This window comes from Diabrotica virgifera, chromosome 3 (genome assembly GCF_917563875.1).
Source record: "Diabrotica virgifera virgifera chromosome 3, PGI_DIABVI_V3a".
In the NCBI taxonomy this organism is placed as follows: Eukaryota; Metazoa; Arthropoda; class Insecta; order Coleoptera; family Chrysomelidae; genus Diabrotica; species Diabrotica virgifera.
In genome coordinates this window covers 16,030,602-16,046,764 of record NC_065445.1, presented here as the reverse complement: position 1 = coordinate 16,046,764, position 16,163 = coordinate 16,030,602, and the positions used below count along the sequence as shown (strand labels likewise).

At 32.6% G+C, this 16,163-nt stretch overlaps 1 protein-coding gene across 3 annotated transcripts in view; it reads right to left on the bottom strand.

Moving 5' to 3' along the window:
- Positions 1 to 16,163, bottom strand: part of LOC114328923 (polycomb protein Sfmbt) — a 49,905-nt gene that overhangs the window by 10,308 nt on the left and 23,434 nt on the right. For all 3 annotated transcript variants that reach the window (XM_028277912.2, XM_028277919.2, XM_028277927.2), the window contains 3 exons: positions 14,346 to 14,703; positions 10,680 to 10,855; positions 8,329 to 8,506 (listed from right to left, as the gene is read on the bottom strand). In XM_028277912.2, coding sequence (XP_028133713.1) covers positions 8,329 to 8,506; positions 10,680 to 10,855; positions 14,346 to 14,703 — 712 coding nt within the window. The remainder of the gene's footprint in view (positions 1 to 8,328; positions 8,507 to 10,679; positions 10,856 to 14,345; positions 14,704 to 16,163) is intronic.

Below are 16,163 nucleotides of genomic sequence, written 5' to 3'. Positions count from 1 at the left end.
TGAAGTTTCATTTAAATATGTCAATTCATTCTTTATTTACAAGCCAGTTTAGTATCGACATATCAGAGAATCTTTTACAATGGAAAAAATAAGTACCGTGCAGTGATTGAATTTTTATTTTTGAAAGTTTAAAAGTAAAGGAAAGGCTATAGCGGGATAAGATGGTAAAATCTGCACTCGGCTCGATTCTTACTTGGTACAGGGCAATCGAAAGTACATACCTAAAAACCCCCCTAACCAAAATTTTAGCTCCCTACTTGGCCCCAGGTGTCCCCTATCGGAAAAAATGTGTTTTTTCGAAAAATATTTTTTTTGAGCGAACCTTTGCTTTAAAAACTGTTAAAAAATTTGTGAATATAGATTTTTATGCCCAAAAACATACTGATTTTTTTCAGATTTTTCGGATCAAAATTAAGCTCAGGAAAAATTTTTGAATTTTTAAAAAAATTTTTAGGTTATGTAGATAATTTTTGGCTAGCTGCGAAATAATTTTTTTAGTGTATTTTTTTCCACTTTTTTGAATGGCGAAGATAGATTTGCCATTTTCTCGCCGGAAATTCCTCAAAATTTGAAAAAACCCATTTTTTAGTGTGTCCCCCTCATATTTTTAGCGTTTACTGAGCGATCCTTTGATTTAAAAAATCCGAAAATATTTTGAATTAAACATACATTGTTTTGTCCAAGAGCATCCAGATTTTTTTGATTAAAATTGAGCTCAGGAAGTTTTTGAATTTTTCAAAAAAATTTTAGGTTATGTAGATAATTTTTGGCTAGCTGTGAAATAATTTTTTTTAGTGTATTTTTTTCCACTCTTTTGAATGGCGAAGATAGATTTGCCAGTTTCTCGCCGGAAATTCCTCAAAATTCGAAAAAACCCATTTTTTAGTGTCCCCCCTCATATTTTTAGCGTTTACTGAGCGATCCCTTGATTTAAAAAATCCGAAAATATTTTGAATTGAACATACATTGTTTTGCCCAAAAGCATCATGATTTTTTCAGATTTTTTTGATTAAAATTGAGCTCAGGAAAAATTTTTGAATTTTTCAAAAAATTTTTAGGTTATGTAGATAATTTTTGGCTAGCTGTGAAATAATTTTTTTTAGTGTATTTTTTCCACTCTTGAATGGCGAAGATAGATTTTGCCAGTTTCTCGCCGGAAATTCCTCAAAATTTGAAAAAACTCATTTTGTAGTGTCCCCCCTCATATTTTTAGCATTTACTGAACGATCCTTTGCTTTAAAAAATCTGAAAAAATTTTGAATATACATTGTTTTGCCAAAAAAATACTGATTTTTTCAGATTTTTTGGAAAAATTGAGCCAAGGAAATTTTTTTGAATTATTCAAAAAAATTTAGGTTAGTAAAAGTTAGTTAGTAAAAGTTTAGGTATGTAAGTAATTTTTGCGGTAACGCGGCTAGATTTGCCATTTTCTCTCTGGAACTTCCCTACAATTCTAAAAATTAAAACAAACTGTATTGATGTCTTCCCCTCCTCACATTTTTAGCACATAAACTGCATGTCAATTAACTGCATGTCAATAAATAACTACTATTTTTGATATTTTGTTTGTCTATTGATATGATCAGGTTTGCCATTTTCAGACCAAAACCTACTCAAAATACAACAAACGCTCTTTTTTGATATTTGTCACGCATTAATTAAATTAATGCGTGACAATAATGATTTTTGCTCCCCCTTTATTCGAGTGGTGATTATCATTTGCATATTATAATTTATGGATCAAATTAATAGATATATATTTATTTTCATATTGAACCTTTTTTGTTTCAATTTTTTTTAATAATAATGAAATATATAATTACAAAATTACAACCTAGTAAACTATATGCTCTAATTTACATTAAAATACTAGTTTGAGTCTTCGTCACTGTCACTATGTATCTTCGTTTATTACGGGATTAGTATCTGATATGTATGATAAACAAGTCTGAAAGCATTTTTGCTGGTCTAATAATTTTTGACTTATACCTAGCATTGCTAATAAGATAATAAATGAGTGCTGCAATGTGAGAACAGGGCCCTACGCCCTACAGTTCCTAATCCGTTGGCACAGTCACAAGCATGGCGCAAAATACCTCCGTACCTGGCTTGACCTAACTGGTAGGTCGCCGAAAAAAATTCTTTTACATCCCTTTCATTCATCTGCGGAAAATCATCAATTTCTTGACCAGTTAGTTTTACCGCAGTAGTGGGCCGCCTGAACCATCTCTGTGTTTTAACCTCTAATGCTAATGTATTTTCCTTTGATTTCGAGTCCAAAATTCTTCGAATTATTATCTCTTGCAATCCATCATCATATTTATCACTATAAGCATTTACCAAAAGTGTTATTGGGGAAACATGTAATCTTAGCATATGAAGCAGCTTTTGGTATGTCTATTGTCCAATTGCTGGTGAAAGAACTTGTATTTTTTGCTAAGGATACTATGGATTGCCTCTAAAACCCATATGAGTTTTGTGACGAAGCAAGATTCATTTGCTTCAATCGCACTTAAATTAGACCTTTTTCCTTCTAAGGCATGCATAAGAACCTTGAATCCTTGATTTTTAGGTAGGGTATCACATCCCTAAAACCTCTGTCCACGATGCAAACATCACCTTCCGTCATGATACCAGTGATGATCCAGTTCTTATACCAACTGGATCATCCATTACTTTTCTCATAATAGTTGTGTCGGTTTTGGTAATATTTTTACATTTTTGACGACGTAAATATGTCCCATCAAAAACCAAAGCAAGTTCATCATTGAAAAGCTTTTTTACCTAAACTGAAGTCTGGTTGATTATTAAATCATCCATTTAATACATAGCATTCTAGAAATATTCCGCAGATATTGGTTATATTATGTCTATTTAAATTATGAACCAGCCTTACACCTAAAGGTAGAAATGCTTAGGACTAAGTAAGTAAATTACGAACTGGATCATCAAATAATCGTATTTCATCTGTTTTCCTATTAAAAAATGAAATAAAAGTTTTAGATTTTTGTCATCGGTTATTAACTCGTTTGAAAAAATGATGTTTTACCAAAATATTTTGGTGTAAAAAGTATTAAAGAGTCACGTATAAATTAGATTATGTGCTTAAAATATGGGAGAACATATCAAAAAAGAACTTTTGTTGTATTTTGAGCATGTTTTGGTTTGAAAACGGCAAACCTGATCATGTCAGTAGAAATAATAACAAACAAAATAGCAAAAATCGTTATTTATTGATATGCAGTTTATGGGCTCAAAAATGGGGAGGGGAGACACCAAAAAACTGTTTTTTTTATTTTTCGAAATGTGAGGAAGTTTCGGAGAGAAAATCTAACCTCGCCATTCAAAAAAACGAAAAAACAAAAAATTCACGAAAATATAATTATTTCGAAATTTTCCAAAAATTACTTACATACCTAACCTAATTTTTTTTGAAAAATTCAAAAATTTTCCTTGGCTTACTTTTAATCAAAAAAATCTGAAAAAATCAGGATGCTTTTGGGCAAAACAATATACGTTCAATTTTATTCGGATTTTTTAAAGCAAAGGATCGCCCAGTAAACGCTAAAAATATGAGGGGGGCACTAAAAATGAGTTTTTTCGAATTTTGAGGAATTTTCGGCGAGAAAATGGCAAATCTATCTTCGCCATTCAAAAGAGTGGAAAAAAATACACTTAAAAAAATTATTTCGCAGCTAGCCAAAAATTATCTACATAACCTAAAATTTTTTTGAAAAATTCAAAAATTTTTCCTGAGCTCAATTTTAATCAAAAAAATCTGAAAAAATCAGGATGCTTTTGGACAAAACAATGTATGTTTAATTCAAAATATTTTCGGATTTTTTAAATCAAAGGATCGCTCAGTAAACGCTAAAAAGATGAGTGTGACACACTAAAAAATGGGTTTTTTCGAATTTTGAGGAATTTCCGGCGAGAAAATGGCAAATCTATCTTCGCCATTCAAAAGAGTGGAAAAAATATTCTAAAAAAAAATTATTTCGCAGCTAGCCAAAAATTATCTACATAACCTAAATTTTTTTTTAAAAATTCAAAAAATTTTCCTGAGCTCAATTTTAATCAAAAAAATCTGAAAAAATCAGGATGCTTTTGGACAAAACAATGTATGTTTAATTCAAAATATTTTCGGATTTTTTAAATCAAAGGATCGCTCAGTAAACGCTAAAAATATGAGTGTGACACACCAAAAAATGAGTTTTTTTCGAATTTTGAGGAATTTCCGGCGAGAAAATGGCAAATCTATCTTCGCCATTTAAAAGAGTGGAAAAAAAGATTCTAAAAAAAAATTATTTCGAAGCTAGCCAAAAATTATCTACATAACCTAAAATTTTTTTGAAAAATTCAAAAAATTTTCCTGAGCTCAATTTTTATCAAAAAAATCTGAAAAAATCAGGATGCTTTTGGACAAAACAATGTATGTTCAATTCAAAATATTTTCGGATTTTTTAAATCAAGGGATCGCTTAGTAAACACTAAAAATATGAGGGAGGACACTAAAAAAATGGGTTTTTTCGAATTTTGAGGAATTTCCGACGAGAAAATGGCAAATTTATCTTCGCCATTCAAAAGAGTGGAAAAAAATATTCTAAAAAAAAATTATTTCGCAGCTAGCCAAAAATTATCTACATAACCTAAAATTTTTTTGAAAAATTCAAAAATTTTTCCTGAGCTCAATTTTAATCAAAAAAATCTGAAAAAATCATGATGCTTTTGGGCAAAACAATGTATGTTTAATTCAAAATATTTTCGGATTTTTTAAATCAAAGGATCGCTCAGTAAACGCTAAAAAGATGAGTGTGACACACTAAAAAATGGGTTTTTTCGAATTTTGAGGAATTTCCGGCGAGAAAATGGCAAATCTATCTTCGCCATTCAAAAGAGTGGAAAAAAATATTCTAAAAAAAAATTATTTCGCAGCTAGCCAAAAATTATCTACATAACCTAAATTTTTTTTTAAAAATTCAAAAAATTTTCCTGAGCTCAATTTTAATCAAAAAAATCTGAAAAAATCAGGATGCTTTTGGACAAAACAATGTATGTTTAATTCAAAATATTTTCGGATTTTTTAAATCAAAGGATCGCTCAGTAAACGCTAAAAATATGAGTGTGACACACCAAAAAATGAGTTTTTTTCGAATTTTGAGGAATTTCCGGCGAGAAAATGGCAAATCTATCTTCGCCATTTAAAAGAGTGGAAAAAAAGATTCTAAAAAAAAATTATTTCGAAGCTAGCCAAAAATTATCTACATAACCTAAAATTTTTTTGAAAAATTCAAAAAATTTTCCTGAGCTCAATTTTTATCAAAAAAATCTGAAAAAATCAGGATGCTTTTGGACAAAACAATGTATGTTCAATTCAAAATATTTTCGGATTTTTTAAATCAAGGGATCGCTTAGTAAACACTAAAAATATGAGGGAGGACACTAAAAAATGGGTTTTTTCGAATTTTGAGGAATTTCCGACGAGAAAATGGCAAATTTATCTTCGCCATTCAAAAGAGTGGAAAAAAATATTCTAAAAAAAAATTATTTCGCAGCTAGCCAAAAATTATCTACATAACCTAAAATTTTTTTGAAAAATTCAAAAATTTTTCCTGAGCTCAATTTTAATCAAAAAAATCTGGATGCTTTTGGACAAAACAATGTATGTTTAATTCAAAATATTTTCGGATTTTTTAAATCAAAGGGTCGTTCAGTAAACGCTAAAAATATGAGGGGGACACACTAAAAAATGGGTTTTTTCGAATTTTGAGGAATTTCCGGCAAGAAAATGGCAAATCTATCTTCGCCATTCAAAATAGTGGAAAAAAATTATTTCGCAGCTAGCCAAAAATTATCTACATAACCTAAAAATTTTTTGAAAAATTCAAAAATTTTTCCTGATGAAAAAAATCAATGTGTTTTTGGGCATAAAAATCTATATGCACAAATTTTTTCACAGTTTTTAAAGCAATGGTTCGCTCAAAAAATTTTTTTTTCGAAAAAACACATTTTTTCCGATAGGGGACACCTGGGGCCACGTAGGGAGCTAAAATTTTGGTTAGGGGGGTTTTTAGGTATGTACTTTTGATTGCCCTATACCAAGTAAGAATCGAGCCGAGTGCAGATTTTACTATCTTATCCCGCTATAGCCTTTATACACAGATGTTGAAAGTGTATTAGTGTGTACAATAGAAAGATGGGTTGCTGGATTTAAACATGGTCGTACAAGCATTGAAGATGATCCACGTCAAGGACGCCCAAAAACAGCGAAAAGGGTGACTGAAAGAGGTTTAGTAGAAGCCCTATTAGAGGCATCTTATTGGACAGTGTCATCATCATCATCAATGGTGCTACAGCCCTATGAAAGAGCCTCGACCTTCCCAAGTCAGTCCTATTCCTTGCCAACCGTTGCCAGTTTGCTGCGCCTATTTTTCTCCTATCCTCATCTACACCATCCTTCCATCTAAGTTTTGGCCTACCTCTATTTCTACTTCCCACAGGTTGCGACATAAGGATTCTTCTAGGAGAGTTGTTATGCTGTGATCTTGCTAGATGTCCTGCCCATCTTAGTCTTCCTATTCTTATAAGAGATACTATGTCTTTACCACCAAATATATGTTTATATCTGTGGTATACCTCGTAGTTGTACCTCCACCTCCAAATACCATTTTCACAGATGCTACCGAATATTGCTCTCAAGATCCTTCGTTCAAATATAAGCAGAAGGTTTTCATCTGCCTTGGAGATGGTCCATGTCTCCGATCCATATGTCAACACTTGTTGTATAAGGGTTTTGTATATGGTTATTTTTGTTTTTTGGCTTTTCTGCTTCTCATATGTCTACTCAGTCCAAAATAATATTTGTTCACTAGGATTATCCTTCGCTTGATTTCTTCCGTCACGACGTTCTCCTTGGTGACCCGGGAGCCTAAGTATGTGACTTTGTCTACCACTTCAAAGGTAGAGTTATCAACAGTGAATTGGTGACCGATGTTTCTGGCTCTATTGTTGGGTGTTGATGCCATCATCTTAGTTTTCTTCTCGTTTACTTTCAGGCCCATATTTTTTGAAGCATTTGAGAAGGTGGTATACATTCTTTCATTGGGCAGTGTAAGCAATATTTTGAATGAAGTAATAGGTCTGGATCCCGCGTATGAAAAAAAAGTTGATTAATAGCAAGCTGAAAATTTGTTAATAGCTTAAGGGTGTCTAGTCAGATAAACTTTGATATATGGGAACATTGGAACAGGGGCAGTTTTAATTGGGGAACAGGTTAAAAATTTGGAACGGTCAGACCACGAAAACGGCACATTTATTTTGTCCGACAGAATAGACTTAAACTCTCCGAACAGAGATTAAACTCTCATGCAAAAATCAGACTGCTATTTATCACCTGTCATAATTCCTGTCATTTGACATATTCTACATGTTCCACTCATTAAAACGCCCATTTGGTGATAAATAGCAGTCTGATTTTTGCATGAGAGTTTAATCTCTGTTCGGAGAGTTTAAGTCTGTTCTGTCGGACAAAATACATGTGCCGTTTTCGTGATCTGACCGTTCCAAATTTTTAACCTGTTCCACAATTAAAACTTCCCCTGTTCCAGTGTTCCCATATATCACAGTTTGTCCGACTAGACATCCTTAAGCTATTAACAAATTTTCAGCTTGCTATTAATCAACTTTTTTTTCATACGCAGGATCCAGACCTATAATGGTTTTCAGCAACATTTAGAGCGTTTTCGAAAGGAAAGTGGATTTTATGCGTCGATTCATTACTATGGATAAGACTTGGGTCTACCACCATGATAATGAATAAAAAAAGAGGGTAAAGAGTGGTGTGAACCGGATTCTTCGGCTTCGAAACGAGTTTGTGTCGAGAAAGAGGCCAAGAAGGTGTTGTATCAGTTTTTTGGGAAGCCAAAGAAATTTTGTTTGTGGTTTTATTTGTAAACTGGCACAGCAATCAATTCTGAATATTATTGTAACCTTTTAAATCAGAAGTAGGAAAACATTTGTGAAAAAAGGCTTGATTTGCAGAAGTAAAAAATTATTTTTCATCCGGACAATGCACCGTGTCATATGAGAATGTTGACAATGGCTAAAGTCTATGAATTAAAGTTAGAATTGTTGGAACATCCACCGCATTTACCAGATTTGGCCTCTAGTGACTTCCATATGATTTAATACCTAAAAAATTCTATACTAAATAATAAACTGTATTTCAATCCATAAAATTATGTTTTTCTTATCGAACATCAAAATTTATTGAACAGTCTATTATTATCTGGTTTATTATTCTAAAAAATAGATTGGTTAAATATTTACCTTTTTGCGTCTTCACCACTGGTAAAAGTTGCTTGGCGAACGCCGGAGGTCCTTCTAATTTATACCCCACACTTTGACACCAACCGACAGGATATATATCAGGGCTTTCACAATCTAACCATTGATCATACTCATCTTCCCATCCATCAAAATGCACTTTCAAGAGTCGACCCGTCACCTGTTGTAAACAAATAAAAACAAATCATTAGAAATTGCGATAAAAAGGACAAAAATGACACGTGTTACTCAATGGGTGCGTTCGGACGACCACAGCGGCTGACTGTCAGCACAAAGCAGCTTAGTGGTTGTATCCAGCGTTAATAGGGAAAGCTTTGTAAATGTCTCAGCGGCTGACTTCCAGCGGTGTCGTCTGACAGCTATCGCTTACTCAGCTATCCAGTCGCTTTGGTCGTCCGAACGCACCCTGTCACGTAAAATATTTTAGTTTCTTGCTTTTTAGTTATTCTTGCAGAGGACTTAACATTTATGCATGATAATGAGGGGTTCTTAGAAGAATGGGGAAGAACCGAGAAGTACTAACCACCATCAAATCTAGAAAGTTGGAATACTTTGGACACACTATGCGAAATGAATTCAGATATACCCTCCTACAAGCCATCCTGCAAGGAAAAATATTTGGAAAGCGAGGTCCAAGAAGAAGAACATCCTGGTTAAAGAACCTCAGAACCTGGTTCAACACAACATCTGTGCAGCTTTTCCGCGCTGCTGCAGATAAAATAAAGATTGCCATGATGATCGCCAACATTCGTCACGGATAGGCACATCAAGAAGAATAATGCGTATGTCCCCACGCTCCTCGGAGAGTTACTGCGTACCTTGACGAGGTTCAAATCACACGATTTGTTTGGCCTGCTCGCAGTCCAGATATCAATCCCATAGAACATGTTTGTGATGAGATGAAGAGACGTTTACGGAGTCATGTGCCGGTCCCCAGAAATTCAAGAGAGCTTCGCGACATATTGTTGCAGGAATGGTGAATGGAACAATGTTCTGCAGAATGTGATCCAAAATCGTCGTCATTTGCAAGCTGTTATCACTGCCAGAGGATGGAATAATCGCTACTGCAGTCCTTAAAATTTCTTTTGTTTCAAAAAAAAAAAGAACGTCAAATTAAAATTATCCCTTATCAATATTTAGTATATCAAAGGAAAATTGTTCATTTTCATTACTTTCAATAAACTTTGAAGGACAAAAATGTTGTTTAAATGTCTTTAAGAAATCTGTTAGCAAACTATGTTACACCGAAAATAGTTATAGTAATTTCTAAAATAACTTCAAATTGCGGAGTGCACCCTAATATTATGCTCGGCAGTGTATATTTAAATGCTACAAAAACAAGCAATTTCGTAAGTATGTATTTGCCTAATACAGTCAGTATCATTAACTTAGATGTTAGTAAATAACCAGTATATACAGTGGGTGGCCAAATTATTAGGGACAGTAAAATAATTTTCTGGTTTAACTGAATCTTTTTAGCAAGTAATTCGCTTTAAGGCTTGCATTTATTTTTTGTATAAGAAAGTAAGGTATTAACTTAAGGAAACCAATGAGTTTTGTTAGTAAAACCATTTATTTTTTTCGCAAAAAAATTTTTTAACAAAAAATCATTAATTTTAATACACTTTTCTAACAAATTAAGGCACCACCTTAAAAGTTGGTCATTTTTAATGTCTCGAATTTGCTAAACCTGTTGTCAGATTTAAGTGATTTTTGAACATGTTATAGCCTTATTCTTCAACAATATCGTTGTAATAATATTATTGCTTCTTCTTCTTCTTCTTTCTCGAAACTCCTTATGCCCCTCAGGGGCGTCGGAGAATATTATTGCTTGTTATTATAAATTGTCATTGTATACCGGACCGGGTGTACCAATCAAACTGTGACTTTTCTTCAAAGCTCGCGTCAGACAAAATCCAACTATAGCCTCATGTTTTCTTAACATTCTGTTTTTTTATTCATTCGCTTATGTTGGATAATAAATAAGTTGGGCACTTTAACAACTAGCCTTGTTTTTCATCAATACATGGTGTTTTTAAATAAGTATGACAAACTTTAAGGGGTAATTCTGCATGAAAAAATAATGACAGTTGGCTTTATAAATGTATGTCCGCAAATGCTTCGTTTCCGAGATAGGGGATGTTGAAATTTTTCTTACAAACTGATGATTTATTTATTGCTCTAAAACCGGTTGAGATATTATGCAATTGAAATTTGGTAGGTTTTAAGAGGTAGTTATTGTGAATTTTTTGATATACATAGAATTTTATGTTCTCCATTGGCGCACATAAAGGTCATATTACTCGTATTTTCTACAATAGACTTGGCCTTACCTTGGCAATAGTAGCTATGCACAACAGTCGTGGGGCCATGAGATCAGCTGCCTCTATTTTCATTCCCGGTTGAAAACCATGTAAAGGAATAAACGTCTTAAATAAAGATGGTAAAGCAGGGCTGCTACCTGTTTGCAGCAGGTAGGATTTCCAATTGAATGTTAATACATCGTAACCTACAAAAAATATTTATACATAAGTGACATAAGTGTAAATTGTACATAAGAAAAAAACTGATAATTTAATATATTAATCTTTGACATAATATATTACGTAATGAAATGTTTATTTACAGACTTTTTTTTACAAATCGTCTTAAATTTAACTTACTATTACAGCACAATGTGATTACATAAAAAGGTATTTTTGATCCTGTTCTTAGTAGTATTTAGTGATAAATAAAAAAAATCAGTACTAAAATTTGTTTGCATTTCTACACATTCTCTGTAATTGTTTATTTACAGTATAAGTTCGATATGAAATTCTAAATAAAATAAGTCTAGGGATCTGGTGTCTCTACAGGGAGTACTGAAGTAAACCTTTTCCAAAAGAGCACTAGCATCAATGCCTCCTCATATTAATTCATATATAAATGCTACACCTAGCAATATTGGCCTTTCTTCATGAGTAGGCAATTTAAGTAAAGATTGTAAAACATTGTACTCAATTGCATTTACAGGTATTCTCAATTTAAAAGCAATAAAACTTAAGAAATTTTTGTGTACTCTTTCTAATAGATCTTTGTAACATTTATAATGCGGCCAAATATTGCTAACATAAATATTCCAAAACCGATCTAATAAGGGAACAGTAGATGTTTTTGAGACAATAAATATTATCAAATTCAGAGAGGCTACGTTTCATGAAACCTAAAAGTTTCATGAATCTATTAGAAACGTAAGAAAAATGGTACCTGAAGCTTATTATAGGGTCAAAAATTACCCCAAGATCCTTAAATGTTGTGATTATCTCTAAAATATTCAGTTAATAGTCAATATGGTATTCAAATGAAATTGGATGTTTGTTCTAAAAAATCTCATTACCTTACCTTTATTTATGTTCAAATTCAAAGCATTTAAGTTACACCAATCCAATAATCTACTCATAGTATGATAAAATTGATCCAAATAATGGCATAACCCAGACATCCAAAGTGAAAGTTATCCTCCAACACCAAATTGTTCTATATGGTCCACATAATGTTCAGAAAAAAGTCACACCATTTTGAGCGTCGGGATTGGGGGGGGGGGGGAGAGGGGGGAGAAATCGGTAAATTTGTAGTTTTTTACGTTTTTCGTCAATATTTCTAAAACTATGCGGTTTAGCATGAACAACCTTCTATACAAAAATGTTCTACATTAAATTTGAAATAAAAAGGTCCTATGCATAATCCTTCTAAAATGAACGGTTCCAAAGTTACGGAGGTAGTATAGTGTAATTGGTCCAAAAAAACGCCTAACCCAGACATCCAAAGTAAAAGTTTTCCTCCAACACCAAATTGTTCTATATGGTCCACATATTGTTTAGTAAAAAGTTAGTTAATTTTGAGCGTCCAATTTGGGGGGAGATGGGGGAGAAGTCGGTAAATTAGTAGTTTTTTTACGTTTTTCGTCACTCGTTCTAAAACTATGCTTTAGCGTAAACAATGTTCTAAACAAAAATGTTCCACATAAAATTTAAAACAAAAAAGGTCCTATACATAATTGTTATAAAATAAACGGTTCCAGATTTACGGAGGGTGAAAAGTGGAGATTTTCGATACTTTTTATATTATTTGGACAATTGATGATGATTTTGGGTGGTGAGGTTGACGTTTCTTCAAGGGCTTATCACTAACATACCATCGGCCACTAAAATAGCAAATTTTATTTACAAAAAAATTTCTTTCATCAGTAATTTTATAAATTGCCCAAAAAATATAAAAAGTATCGAAAACCTCCACTTTTCACCCTCCGTAACTCTGGAACCGTTGATTTATTAACAATTATGTATTGGACCTTTTTTGTGTATAGAACATAATTTACGCTAAAACATAGTTTTATAAATATTGACGAAAAACGTAAAAAAACTACTAATTTACCGACTTCTCCCCCATCTCCCCCCCAAACCGGACGCTCAAATTGGTGTAACTTTTTACTGAACAATATGTGGACTATATAGAACAATTTTGTGTTGGAGGAAAACTTTTACTTTGGATGTCTGGGTTGGGCCTTTTTTGAACCAATTATAATATACTATATCCGTAACTTCGGAACCGTTCATTTTAGAAGGATTATGCATGGGGGCCTTTTTTATTTCAAATTTAATGTAGAACATTTTTGTATAGAAGATTGTTCATGCTAAACCGCATAGTTTTAGAAATATTGGCGAAAAACTTAAAAAACTACGAATTTACCGATTTCTCCCCCTCTCCCCCCCAAACCCGACGCTCAAAATGGTGTGAATTTTTCTGAACAATATGTGGACTATATAGAACAATTTTGTGTTGGAGGAAAACTTTTACTTTGGATGTCTGGGTTGGGCCTTTTTTGGACCAATTATAATATACTATATCCGTAACTTCGGAACCGTTCATTTTAGAAGGATTATGCATGGGGGCCTTTTTTATTTCAAATTTAATGTAGAACATTTTTGTATAGAAGATTGTTCATGCTAAACCGCATAGTTTTATAAATATTGGCGAAAAACTTAAAAAACTACGAATTTACCGATTTCTCCCCCTCTCCCCCCCAAACCCGACGCTCAAAATGGTGTGAATTTTTCTGAACATTATGTGGACCATATAGAACAATTTGGTGTTGGAGGATAACTTTCACTTTGGATGTCTGGGTTTGGGTCTAGTTATACCATACTATCAAATCATTCTGTAATAAACTGCAGTCATTGGAGTTTTTTATGACTATAAATTTTTAGATCATCAGCATAGAGAAGAATATTACTATGATAAAAACAATTTTTAATATCGTTTACAAAACAATTAAAAAGCAGAGGAGATAAATGTCCACCCTGTGGAACGCCAGAGGTTACATTGATAGTAGATGATACAGATTGATTCATTTTTACAACTTGAGTTCTATCTGTAATGTAGCTCTTCATTGAGCCTAATAATCTTCCACATACACCAGCATTATGTAGTTTAGAGGTTAGGACAGTATGATTAACTCTATCGAATACCTTCAAGAAGTCAGTATAAATGACATCAACTTGATCATAGACCCTTCAAGAGCATTCAACAAAAATTCTTGTAAAACTAAAAGATTGGTAATTGGTAACAAAGAGTAGTATATTGTTAAATTAGCTACCTGTCAATGACGTACTACAAAATTCGATGGGCCTCAAAACCTGAAAACTACATGTGTTCCTGATGAGACTTGAATTAAGTCAAAACACACACAGATCAATAGTGGTATTCGAATTGAAAGGAAATACAAACATCTATTTTTTTATGGCATAGATATTAATCATGCCGCCAGCCGCAATCAGATTATAGTGTAATGTTTAGTGTGTGTGTTGACTAAATGTCTTGTTACTTAGTAAAGTCGACTGCATTGTGTTTACAAAGAGACGCTAATTGAATCCGAACGTCTGCGGTCCCTCAGTTGAGTCAATCATCTATTTTCAGACACATAAAAATAAAATAAAAGAAAAATCATATTATATATTTACCTTTTGGTGGAGTTAAAGGTATATTATGTTTTTCACAGAAGCCCACAGGAAATATACAAGGCGACTTCACATGGTAACAAAACCAGTCAGCTCCAGTAACATCAGAATCGTATGTGTCGATACGTATCATGATGTAACCATAATTTAAAACGTCCGTTACGGTGGCAACGGAGATGGAAGATAGATTCAGCGGGTCTATAGCTTCCAATTTCATCCCTATACAGAAACCAGATACGGAATTTTCCATGAAGCCTACTTGGTATGGATTAAAGAGGTCTTCTGTAGCGTCGTCGTCATCGAAAATGCCGTCGTTGACGCGCTCGAGGTAGTTTATGGGAGCTACCAGATGATGATTAACCTAATAAAATAAAATGTTTGTTATAGTTTAGCTAGTAAGTAAGAATTGCAATTATAATATGTAGTAGTAATATATTATGCAACACGCATTTAATGATGTCATTATAACGCGAGTATGAGGCATAAGAGATGAGCCGTGTAGTGGCGAATGTCATATAGAATACGAGCATCATAATGCCAATTAAATGCGAGTAGTATGCATGATTTTTCTACGATCATTCACAATGAAAAAATATAAAAAATTAAAAGGGAAAATCCTAGTGGTTAACTGTATACCATAGATTAAACTAAATATAAACAAAATATTCAATTTTTTCTATTTTGTAACACAAAAAAATTAACGCCCGATTTCATAATGACAACTCAAAGTACACTTTAACTAATGTTAACTTTCTACTAATATACAGCTCTTTTCATTAGTAAAAGTAAACTTTATTGTTAAATTGGTAGGTTGGTAATCATGTTTATGTCGAAATATCTTAATTTTTTGTATTTTACATCTAAATAATATTATATTCTAAATAATATTATGACCGCAGCGAAAAGAAGTCATTAAGAGCAAGTATGACAACAATAAGGTAGTCTGCCTCTGATATTATACAGGGTGTTTCATTGGGAAACGGAAATACTTTAATGGTGAAAAGGGGTCATCGAGCCGGTTCTAGATATACTACATTTTTTGCCCTACCGACTTCTATAACCGAGTTGCAGGGTGTTTTATGGATTTTGCCCATTTCTTTCCTAAGCCATAACTTTGAAACCACCCTGTATATTTTTTTGATTTTTGGTACACATATGTCTCATTCAAAACCCAAACGACCGACATACTAACCATAAGAAAAATCCAGTAATTCAAGTAATTGTGACCTTAAAACAACACCCTGTATATTCAAATTTTGAAAATCTGTTTGCATATTTGAGTAGGGCACAAAAAACTAAATTTAATGGTTCGCTTCAATTTTTCGGCCAGACAATTTTATGACATTAATTTTGAAATTATATTGAATTTTTTAAGAACTCTGACATTAAAAAGCTGGTATTATTAACTTTTAGTTATAAATTATTAAAGTTAATGAATATATACTCATTTTAAAAATAATCAATACTTAGTTACCACATTGGAACGACCCAGTTATTAATCACAAGAAAAATCCAGGGCCGGATTAACAAAAAAAATATAAAGTAATTGTGCAAATTTAAAATATGCAGACAAATTTTCAAATTTTTATTTTATATATATTTTAAAAGAGAATAAACAACTGCGTTAAAAGGTGCATGTCAAATTTTTGCGCAGATAATTTAATTACGGTAATTTTGAAATCATATTGATTAATTCTGTCACGGTGACAAGAAGCTGCCAAGAAAATTAAGGTAATTAGAAAATCGATTCGAAATCTTTTAAAACGAGCAAGTAAATGCATCAAACAAAATGGCGGACATTTTGAGCAACTGCTATAGTTC